This window comes from Pongo abelii, chromosome 21 (genome assembly GCF_028885655.2).
Source record: "Pongo abelii isolate AG06213 chromosome 21, NHGRI_mPonAbe1-v2.0_pri, whole genome shotgun sequence".
Taxonomy (NCBI): domain Eukaryota; kingdom Metazoa; phylum Chordata; class Mammalia; order Primates; family Hominidae; genus Pongo; species Pongo abelii.
In genome coordinates this window covers 36,595,240-36,606,451 of record NC_072006.2, presented here as the reverse complement: position 1 = coordinate 36,606,451, position 11,212 = coordinate 36,595,240, and the positions used below count along the sequence as shown (strand labels likewise).

At 47.7% G+C, this 11,212-nt stretch overlaps 1 protein-coding gene across 6 annotated transcripts in view; it reads right to left on the bottom strand.

Annotated features, from left to right (window-relative positions):
• Nucleotides 1-2,220: 2,220 nt before the first annotated feature.
• ASXL1 (ASXL transcriptional regulator 1) overlaps nt 2,221-11,212 on the bottom strand; it is an 81,191-nt gene continuing 72,199 nt past the window's right edge. For all 6 annotated transcript variants that reach the window (XM_054542109.2, XM_054542112.2, XM_054542117.2 and 3 more), the window contains 5 exons: nt 10,063-10,226; nt 9,868-9,964; nt 8,564-8,669; nt 7,630-8,263; nt 2,221-7,114 (listed from right to left, as the gene is read on the bottom strand). In XM_054542109.2, the coding sequence (XP_054398084.1) occupies nt 4,208-7,114; nt 7,630-8,263; nt 8,564-8,669; nt 9,868-9,964; nt 10,063-10,226 (3,908 nt within the window). In that variant the 3' untranslated portion in view covers nt 2,221-4,207. The remainder of the gene's footprint in view (nt 7,115-7,629; nt 8,264-8,563; nt 8,670-9,867; nt 9,965-10,062; nt 10,227-11,212) is intronic.

Here is an 11,212-nt window from a genome sequence, read left to right as displayed (position 1 = left end):
ATCTTTGCAAAATCCTATCTTCCCTTAATTGATCTTTTGTATAAACACAGATTTTATTAGGTTTATTCTCAGCCAGTGATTCTTAAACAAAGGGCCCCAGCTGCCTAAGGAGCCGGTAAATCCTGATGCAAAACTTTGTGAGGCCAGGTGTGCTGGCAGGAAGATCGGGAAGATCGCTTGAGGCCAGGAGTTCAAGATTAGTCTGGGCAACAGTCTCTACAAAAAAATTTTAATATTAGCTGGGCGTGGTGGCGCATGCCTGTAGCCTGAGCTACTTGGGAAGATGAGGTGGAAGGATCGCTGGAGCTCAGGAGTTCGAGGCTACAGTGAGCTATGATCACGCCACCGCACTCCAACCTGAAGAGAGTGAGAGTCTGCAAAAAAACCCCAAAAAACTTTGTATGTGCATTCCATGGGGGAAGAGTTCCCAAAAAAAGGTTAAGACCCACCCATATCAGGTAACACAGCACTGATAACTGTTGTTCTCACAGGGCGTTCGTCTATGGCTAGCGGTAGATATGATCATTCTAGGCTTTCAAATTGACCAGAGACAAGAGGAAGCATGGGGGTGTTGTCCAATTTTGGAGCAATCTCCAAACTTCCACATCCTGTCCCTTCCATGGCTTCAAACAACACCCACACACGAGGGCAACACTGCCTGGGTCCCTCCTCTCAGGGAGACACGGCAGGCAGATGCTCTGGCCATCAAGACCCCCGATGGATGCAGGCGGCTCTATTTAGTACGCACACATACCCACACACCCCTCTAACAGTCTTACAGCAGGCTGGATAGCAAATGACACCTTGCCAGGCCAGTACCATTCTTCCTACATTCTGAAACATTATTTCCCTTGTCCTTTGGACCATGAGCAAAATAAGCCTTCCTGACCAAATATTCAGTCTAAACTCAGGACTACCACTCAACCTTTGGTCAGGTCTGTGGCCTGAGACCAAAAGCCAGGGTCCAAAGTGACTTCATAGCCTGCATCACCCCTCAGCGCAGTGGGCACAAGGCCTACATCCTGGCAGCTCCTTTCTGGAGCAAGAGTGAAGTAGGTGGCAGTAGCTGTATAGATTTCTACTGTAAGTTCACCTAACAATTATTGTCTTGGCCTGCTGTGAACTAATAGTCATTATGTCCTAGGTGGCAGGCACTAACAACCTCATGAAGTAGGAACTATTACACCCATTCACAGATGAGAGTTGGCAGCCTGGTTAAATAACATGGCCCAAGAACACAGAGCTGGCACGTCGCAGAGGCTGTACTCTAGGAACTCACTACACCATTCTGCCTCCCTGAGGAGAGGCAACAGGCATTGGAAGGTCCCGATCTGGGACCGTAATGCATTCTGAGCTCCTGCAGACATAAGTGGGCAAATGGATTCTGTGACACAAGGACATATCACCAACACCAGGCAGTTGCTCAGTCACTACAGGGCCTCCGAACCATCAATTCTCAAAACTGCATGTTGATCAAAAGGCAGCAATACAAAATGGCAGCTTGAACTCCCCAAAGGATATCCCACAAAGTTTTTCCTCCAATTCACAGGAAAAAATTAATGAATATATGTTTAAACTCCCATCATTTTGCTCTTTTGGCTTATTTATATACTAATAAAATTATTTCTGATAAGCACAAAGTCAATGTATTTACGTACTCTAGAAACGTCTGAGGACTTCTCAATCAAGAAGTCAATCCCTGAAGCACGTCATCTACTCAGGCTCACTCAACCAGCATCAGACACCCCACCCTGGGCCAGCACCTTCCTCTCACTGTCACCAAAGGCTACAGAAAGAGGTGTTTGTGGTTAAGGTTTTCCAAGGTCAGAGCTAGTCACCCTCCCACAGAAGACCACTAACCATTAGGAAGCCACTTGGCAACCTCAACCTCAGTGAAGCTGTTTGGATGAGTTGCTGCAGAGGGATGTCACAGTTTGTGACTCGCACTCCCAAGGGGAAACATTCTCATTACTCTCAGTAGATTGCTGACTGCAGTCTATGTGGTGAAGTCCGCCAAGTCATCAATGGCTAAAGACCAGTGAAGCTGCCAAGTCATTCCTTTTGGACTAATCTCCCAAAAGAAGAGCTCCAAGTATAATAAGAACAGTAGCTCCAGAGCCAAGGTGAGGAGAGCTGGCGTCTACTCCTTCCCTTTCAGCTCAGCACTCCAGCTGACCTTCCCACACCAGCGAGGCAGCCACAGATGACTGAGACCACAACTGCAGGTTGTACGGGTTTATTGTTCCAATACCACAAGAGACATACAGAAGCAGTGCTTTCTCTGGGCAGCCCCATGGACCAGATCAGTGTCAGACTGTACCCTTGAGTGTCCCCAAAGGTTCCAGCAGAGGGAAGAAGAGGACTGGACATGCTTGGGCCCCTGTTCCCGGTCTTTGGTAAACAGACGCTTAAGTTGACAACTTGGACTTGGCCAATACTGCATTCTAAATCACCACATCATTCCCAACTTGTCACTCATGCTTCAGATGACGAAAATGCCACATCAGATTAAATGAGAAAAAAACCTTTCAGATAAAATGAGACTTGAAGTCATACAAATTTTATACTTGACCTAAATTAAGCAAGAACCCTCAACTCTGTAATAAGTCGAAATACAAGATATAAGGCAGGAAACAAGGCAAGGGAAAACACACACAGGGGCATCTACTTGCTGGAAACATGTTGGGAGAGAGGCAGGAGCAGGCATGGCTTTGTTTCTTCCCAAACCTGCCTGATGTCAAAAGTACGTCAAAAGGAGCCTCACAGTCCCAGGAGAGCATGGTCCCAGGTATTGCTGTGACAGGTGGTGACCCTGGAGCCAGATCTGGAAGGCCTTCCTGGGGGCTGCCCAGGGAACTCACCCATGAATCCAGAAGCACTTAACACTGGTGGTGGTGATTTGTCACATATGGCAGCGAGCAGCCATTAAGGCTGTAGGAGGAGAGATGTGAAAAGCAAGATGCGTTTGCTCGGTGGCGTGTGGACAGGCTGACTGTGGCTCTGCAGGCTGCAGCAGGTCCAGCCGGTGACCCAACAGGGCATCAGGCAACCTGGCAGGTCACAAGTCAATCATTTCACCCTCATGTCGAGCAGCACAGCACTCAGTGGCTCTGACAACAGGTGTAGAGAAGGAGATTGCACCACTTTAATGCAATGATGCTGAAGATGTAAAATCAGGAAGAGACGTTCATGTTCTCTGTACAATACATCCATTTACAGAATCAGCCAGTACTGTGTACAACATATAAATACATGATAAAACATTAGAGGTGCATAGAGCATACTTACAGAAGCCAAAAAATTCACTTTATACATCCAAGAATAAAGAGTTAAAAATATAAAAATAAGAAACACACACAGCTTTGAAATGTAAAATGACTTTCACATACACAGGTGCGTGGAGATGCCCACTCCCATAGGGTCCAAAGTGACAGGGAGGATGTCAAGCAGAGGAATTCACCTGCAAACGTCTGGATGGCTGACTCACAAGGTCTACAGATGGCATTTTCATAGGAAAGACAACCCTATTCCCCAACCCCATTGTCCAAGCAGAGCTATTCAAGGTTCCAAATGATCCTGTGGGTTAGCGGATCACACTGAGACACAAAAGTTCCAAATTTGCTTCAGCAACAGAACCAAGGTCAAACTTGCTCCGTCAACTGGCAAATGACTCAACTGTGACCCTAAGGTCAGCAGGTGCACCAGCCCCCTGGTGGGCAATGCCAGGAGTTACTTTAACCCTGTGCTGGCTTCTTTCCTGGCCATCAACTCCCCAAAGTAGCAGAAGAAAAGATGGCAGGGAAGGGGCAGTGGAAGACTGGCATTTCTACTTAGTTCAGGTAGGTTAACTCCCTTGGTGGAGAATGCAACCTTCTTGCTTCAGTTTCAAGTCCCTCTGGGAGTCAGGCAGTCCCCCCACACCCCGCAATCCCACTCTGTGCCACATCAGGCTCTGTCTTGCAGGAGAGCTCAGGCTGGCTGGCTGGCCTTGGGCAGCCCAATGGGTTATACCCAGGAAACCCCGCCAGCAAGACCAGAAGGGTCGCCAAGTGACAGAGGGCTTTAGCAGTATAAATTTTGGGGGAAGGCAAGAGTGCTCCTGCCTAAAAAGAGTATTGTATCAATGATATTCTGTATACAGATTTAAGATCAATCATTATCAAAATACACACACTAAATATACAATGTTTCCCATGGCCATAATTTATTATCTCACCACAAGGCACAATACACAGAGCTTTGAGGGTCCAATACAGTCATCGTGACAGAACGCACCGCAGCCTTGGCACATGATCATGGCTTTCAGGCTGCACGCACACTGGAGCGAGATGCTTTCCACCGTGCTGCTGTCAGTGAACATTTGCAAGGAAAGTGATGCACTGTGGCTCGCACCAAAGTTTGCTTTGTGGCTCAGCTGCACCACACTTCCAGCAAGGCCTTTGGGAAAGGTGGGAGAGCTAGAGGAATAATTAAAGCTGGTGGAACTCAGCTGGAGTTTAGAAAGCTTCCCATAAAATGCCTGCTTGATGCTGAGTTGGGAGGGGAGAGAAGAAGGCTCCAGAGGCTCACTGAGCCCCTTCCCTGGCTCTCGGGGTAATTTCCAGAAGGGCAAGTCCATGACAAAGGGCATCCCTTGCAAGTGACCCACCAGTTCCAGGGGACTATGCCCAGTAACTTTCCTGTTCTCGGCATTTGCCTTAAGAGGACCCCCCACAAAAGTCTTCTCATTCTTGACGCTGCCAACAGAGGCATGTGGCTTTGGAGCCCAGTCTTCCCTTGGAGTCTGTACCCCACCAGACATGGAGTTTGTGCTTGGTCCCAACTTCCCACTGGGAAAAACTGGAGGGATCTCAGCAGGCAGAGGCATCGGGTCCGCAGGCCTGGGGCGCTGAAGGGTTGCAGCCACATTCCCAGAGCCAAAAAGCTTCTTCCCTTGGCCTGTAACATTGCTCTGATCACCCAGGGCCCGACCTGTCTGCTCCGGACCAAAGGAGATCATATTTGGAGATGAGAAACGAGGTGTTCTCGAGGTAGTAAGATCTCCTGGGCTCTTGCCTGGAGCAGCATTTGAATTACTGTCCTGTGACATGGCACAGACTTCCTTCTGATCTTCACAACTGAAGGAAGAGAACTGCTCTTTGGAATCCATTTCTTCCAGTTTCCTAGAGGATGTAATGGGATTTGTCACTGGACGGAGGGAGTCAAAACTTGGGACTGCCTTGGAATTCTTTTGGCGTGCTCCAGGAGCCTGGGTGGCCTCAATCCTGGCAAGACCAGTGCCTGTTTCACAGCTATCTGGTAGAAGAGGCTCCTTCAAAGCCCTTAAAGAACTTGGGCTGCTTCCACCAACCATGCCACTGTATTTTCCAAGACCATGTAAAGATCCCATGCATAGGGAGCCACGGCTCTGCTCTTTTGTAAGTGGTACCTGTGGGGATTCTGACATGCTGTCATCATGGGCTGGTGGAAGAACCTTCTCTAGGGGCAAGTTACCCTGCAGCAACTGCATCACAAGTGGGTTAGTGGCCTCTACTGAGGACCCAGGCCTGGACAGGCACACGGCTCTCGGCTGGTACTCAGTATTGGCCAGCAGTAGGGAATCTGGGATCTTTTGGCGGACCGCACATACTCGAGACACCCAGCTCTGAGGAGCAACCATCCCATCTGTCCTTGTAACCAGACACACGTCACCATTCACCTTGGACAGTGAGGCAGATTGGTTCCAATTGGGTTTCTCATCCTTGTCCACCGAAGATCCCTTTGTCACTGCAGCTTCACTAGTGTCAGCCTCACTGCTGTCCTCCGTGAGGTGACCTTCAAAGTCAGAGGCTGTATCTGTGGACTCACTGTGAGGACTCAGTGCTTCAGAGTCTCCGTTGATTTTTAGCTTTTCAATGTCCACCTGTTGACAGTAACTGCCAGTGCTGTCATTGCCTCCTCGAGATGGCACAGTCCAGAGTGAAGTAAGGCTGTCAGGAGGATCTAGACCCTCCTCGGCTGTCAAATCCCCAGGCAATGCAGGAGGGGTGGGAGCAGCTTTCTCCCACTCCTCTCCAACCTGGGGCTCAACAGATGGTACATGTTCTCTGGATTCTGGTTCAGGCTGTTTCACTACCTCATCATTCGATGGAATGGGTATCCAATGCACAGAACTGTTAGAAACAAGAGCCTTGGTTTTCAAGTCTTCTTGTCCAGTATCACTTTCCCTCATAGAAGGGCATGAGCCACCAAGCCCTAATTCGTCATCAAATGGTCTGTTCTGTAGGCAATCAGTCGGTGAGGATTCAGGTGTGGAACTGGGGGTCACATTTACAGGATCCTTCATAGTGGGATGACTGTCAAGAGCTTGGCCAGTTCCTTTCTCTAATGTATCATCTCCCACTAGAGACGGAATAGGGCCATTGTCTGCGGCAACGGTGGGTCCTCGCTCCTCATCATCACTTTCCCAGGAAGTGGTGCCAGACTCACATTCAGTTCTAACATCCGGACGCAACTGAGGCTGCTCCACTAATCTCTCAGCTACTGAGGTTTGGGAGGACAGTGGGGACAAGGCCTGGCATGGCTGGTCCCCAGTGGGAGCAATGGGGAGTTGGGAGGCATCTCCTAGCCCATCTGTGAGTCCAACTGTAGCCCTCTGTAGTAGGCAGCTTTCCTCCTTTCTCAGAGAAGGCAGGTCCTCTCTCCTAGCTCTGGATACGGCAGTTCTGGCCTGGGTATGCTCCCCATTTAGAGGATAAGGCGGCAGTAGTTGTGTTCGCTGTAGATCTGACGTACACTTTCCAGGGGTGCTCGGGCCTCCCCTGGGCTCAGGGTGGCCACAGGTCTCACCACCATCACCACTGCTGCCGCCTCTGCCACCTCCCTCATCGGTGGCCCCGCCGCCACCTCCACCCGGGCCACCCCCCCCTCCGATGGCAGTGGTGGCCGCCTCTCTATGGCAGTGGTGACCTCTCGCCCCTCGGACCTGCAGAGCACGGGCTTTAATGTCTGCGAGGGTCCTGGCGCCAGTCCAACCCCGGCAGGAGGACTCCGTGGTGGGGATGATCCGGGGGCATATCTGGTAAGTGGGCTGACCTTTAACCACCCAGGGTGGTTTGATACGTGAAAGTTGAATCTGCAAAAAAAGAATTAGAAAATAGTTTTAACTGACTGGGTGATCTGACCTAGGGGCTGTAAAGCAAAACAAGGATTCTAGTAGCTTAAGGGTCATGGCATACAGAATCAAATAATTTCCTTAAAACAATGAAATCATCATAGTAAAATGGCTGCCATAACACACCATTCAGAGAAGATTCTGCTCAAGGGCTGTTATATGCCACACTTCTAAATTTAATTTCTGGTGGGACTGTGTGAGTCACTACAGCAAAGAATCTAACGCTATCTTTAAAAGATTTTAAAACCCCAAAGGATTTTGACCTCTCAAGATAACTTCAACAGAGTGAACAAAAAAGTGAGGAAGAAAAGAACCTATCTCACTAAACTTGAAGGCTGTCTCAAGCAAACCTCTCATAAAAAGCTCTATATTCCCACATAATTAACTTCAGGGCCCCAGAGTTAAGGGCTCTATAATCTCATGACCCTCAAAGAAAACCTGGCTCCAGGGCAGCCAGGAATCAAACAGTCTCCTACCCGGATGGGCGGGACTTTGGGCTCCTCTTTAGTGGGCTGTGGCTTTTCGGTGTGAACACTTTCAATTGTGTTACGAAAGGACTGACGATCTTCAAGCCGGGGCTTCTTTTCGGGAAAGGATGCAGAGGCCGCCTGCTCAAAGGATTTCCTCTTCTGATCCTTGGGTTCCTGATCCACAGTTTCCTGAGGCAGGCTAGGAATTCTGTTTGGAGACACAGAGGCACGTGCCAAGTTGTCTGGCTCAGCCTGGATCCGAGAAGCCACAGATTCAACTGGGAATTCGGGACGCTCCAGGTCGGGTGCTGCAGAGGATGTGCCTGGCAGATGGGGACTGCTCAGCCCTGCTGGGTCAGTCTTAGCCTCCCCATCCTTGTAGAGGGGAACATCTGAGGCCACAGATTTTGCATCCTTAGCAACCCCTGCTTGTTCTGGCTCCTGTTTTTTGTATAGATTCCTTCTGGCTCTGGTTCGGAGATCTGGCCGAGAGCGTTTCTTAAAATGCCCATCTCGCTGTCGCGTGGCTGGACCACGCTGTGTACGCACTGATTCTCCCGGGACACACAAGCCACTTTTGATTTCAGCCTCCTCCTGGCCCACGTTCTGCTGCAATGACTCTTCTTTGGTCAAACCCAGCCTGCAAATCAAAATCACAGCCATCAGTTTCAAGCCAGAATGGACATGTCTCTTTTATTTCTATGAATAATATGGACCCAGAAACACAGATATCTCAGAACAAAATCAATCTGCGTGGTGCACAGTCTAACCATGGAAAAACTTCTGTTAGCTTCACTATGAATGGCATTAAGATAAATGACCCAAGTGTCACTGCAATCTCCACATTCTTGTCCAACACATAAGTATACGCTATTTTGAGACCATCTACCTCTATCCCCTCAAAACCCCAGACCAGGACTCATAGCTCCAACTGCCTTACTTCTGTCCATAGTAGTCTTCAAAGAACTTTTCTTTCCATTGTTCCACCTTCTTTTCCTTCTCCATTTCCTGTCGTATCCTGACTTGCATCTCATGAGTAAATTCGCCTAGGGAGAAATAAACCTCTTCTAGTAAGTGCATTCGGGATATTAATGTCTTATGGACAGCTGAATCTCCCAGTTTTAAAACAACACGTCTCTTCTAAAGGCTCTCTCACATCATGCTCTTATAGGGACAGAGCTAACACATCTACTATAAGGGAAATTCACTCTTCCTTAAAGTGAGACCAAGCAACTCCTTGATCGAAAAAGCAAAACAACAAACAAAAGAACCATTCTTATTTCCTGTGTAGATAAAAAGTTAACATAGTAGGTAGGCCTGATTGTTTACTCTTAGAAAGGCCTACTTAAAAGAACAGCCCTTGGCTGACATCTGGGAACTTAGATTTCACGAGGGTTCGTAACCACCCTAACTGATATGAATTGTTCACTGTGCCTAAATTGTTTATGCAAACAATACAGCTTATGCTGAACACCTGCCTTCCTTTTGGGAATCTGGAATCTGGGTATGTGCCAAGCAGTGGCTTCCTACATGATCAGCCCTTGATAAAAACCCTGGGCACCAAGTCTTTAACAGGTTTCCCTAGTAGACATTTCATACATGTTGTCATAACTTGTTACTGGGGGAATTAAATGTGTCCTGTGTGACACCACTGAGAGAGGACCTTGGAAGCCAACACATGGTTTCCCTGGACCTCACCCCATGTGCCTCTCCATCTGCTGATTTTACTTTGTATTCTTCTGCTGTAATAAACTGCAGCCCTGTACATATAACTATATGCTGAGTCCTGCTAGCAAATCATCAAACCTAGGGGTGTTCTTAGAGCCCTCTCAACACTTTCCCCACAAAATTAAATTAATAGAAGCTAACAATCACTCCAAGTGACAATGCCTAAAAAGACAGAGCATGGTGGAGCTTGTCAACTCCACAGTGTACTTTCCTCCACCCTTCCAGACGATGCCATGATTACTGGAATAGGTGTTTATAGTTTTAATGATTTTAAAAAGGAGATGATGAATGAGTATATACATACAATATAGTGAAAGTCTAAACCTAAACACCCTGTTATTTCTTCAGAGCTGTGTGGCATATTAATACCCACCACATTTATTAGTAATGAGGAAAGCCTGTCTTATACTAAATAACCCTTTGAGAAGAGCGAGCTTGGGTTTTAAATACCAGGAGACATGCAACACCACACGACAGGTGCGTTGCAAGCCGTCCGAGATGATCAAGTCTACATACCATCAGCCAGGCGCTCCCGCCAGCTCTGAGCCGCATGGGTAAAAAACTCGTTATTTAGTGCACTGCTGCTGAGACGCAACAGGCCATCTGTCCCCACCTAGAAGGATCAAGGGGGGAAAAAATCCTAATAAATAAACTTATAAGAGAACAGAAGCCCACCCAGAGAGAGGCAAAGGGGAGGCTGCCCATGTGCACCTGTCTGTCTACTTCAGGCAGGAGGAAGAGGAGCTGCTGCTGGAAGTGTGATGGTAAGGCATGGAAGGTCCGAGAGTTGATCAGGGCACGGAGGTTGGTGTTGACAAGAATGGACCCAGGTGTCTCAAAATCTATTTCTTCCCCTCTGTTGCGCTTCATTTGACCTATGATTTTTGAAGCAAGAAGAAGCAAGGTACAGATTTCAGCTTTTTAAAAGAAAAAACAAATGCCAACTGATGGGAAAACTTTGGTGACAGCATCCAAGCTACCCAGAAGTTATCTGCACACAATCTGCTCAATTGTCCAGTCCATCCTAACCTGTATATTCTTTCCAGGTTACTGTCATTGCCATCAAACCTAGGACAACACTTGGGGTTGCATCCCCTCAGACAAAACTCTGTACCGTGCTGTGTCACAGCCTGAAAAGGACCCTTCCCACAGAAAATCAGGCAAGGGGCAGGTTCTGAGCTTCCCTCCAAAGCTGGAGAACAGGCTCCACAAAGCTCAACTGGAGAAATCATGGAAATTGTCCAAAAGTAAATCTAGTTAGTATACTATAGAAAAATCTGCAGAAGCCTTCTGCGAATGGGCTGGAGAGGGATGATCTCCATGCAGAAATGTACTAAGGACTGTTCAAAGCCAACTGAGATGCTAATACCTCTCACAGAAGCCTCAGCAAATGTTACTTTTATCTGAAAAACTCACTAGGACTAGAGACCTGTGAGACCTTAGATTGAGCACTGCTGATGAGCTGGAAAAGCAGCAAAACAGCAAACCTAGTTCTCACATGGGCAAAGGTTTACTCTAATTCTCAGAAGCAAAAGCTTGTCTTCTTAATGGTTTCATCTACAAAAAAAATCAGTATGTGGGTCATTAAGAATTAAATCCTGAAATAGCAAAGAGCATACTAATATTGCAAATAACCCTAATGGGTGTGGGGTGGGGTGAGGGGTGGGAGGTATAGATAATAGCACTACTGAATTTGTTTGCATCACCAAAATTCAACACATGCTTCCACTCAACATACTGACTAGGTTGTAAAAAAGGGAGCGTCTGATAGAGACTACAGATGCTGGGAACAAACGTGGCAAGATGCTACTGAAGAGAGAAAAGGGGTGTTGGAATTCTTCACTGAGAAGCTCAGAAGCAG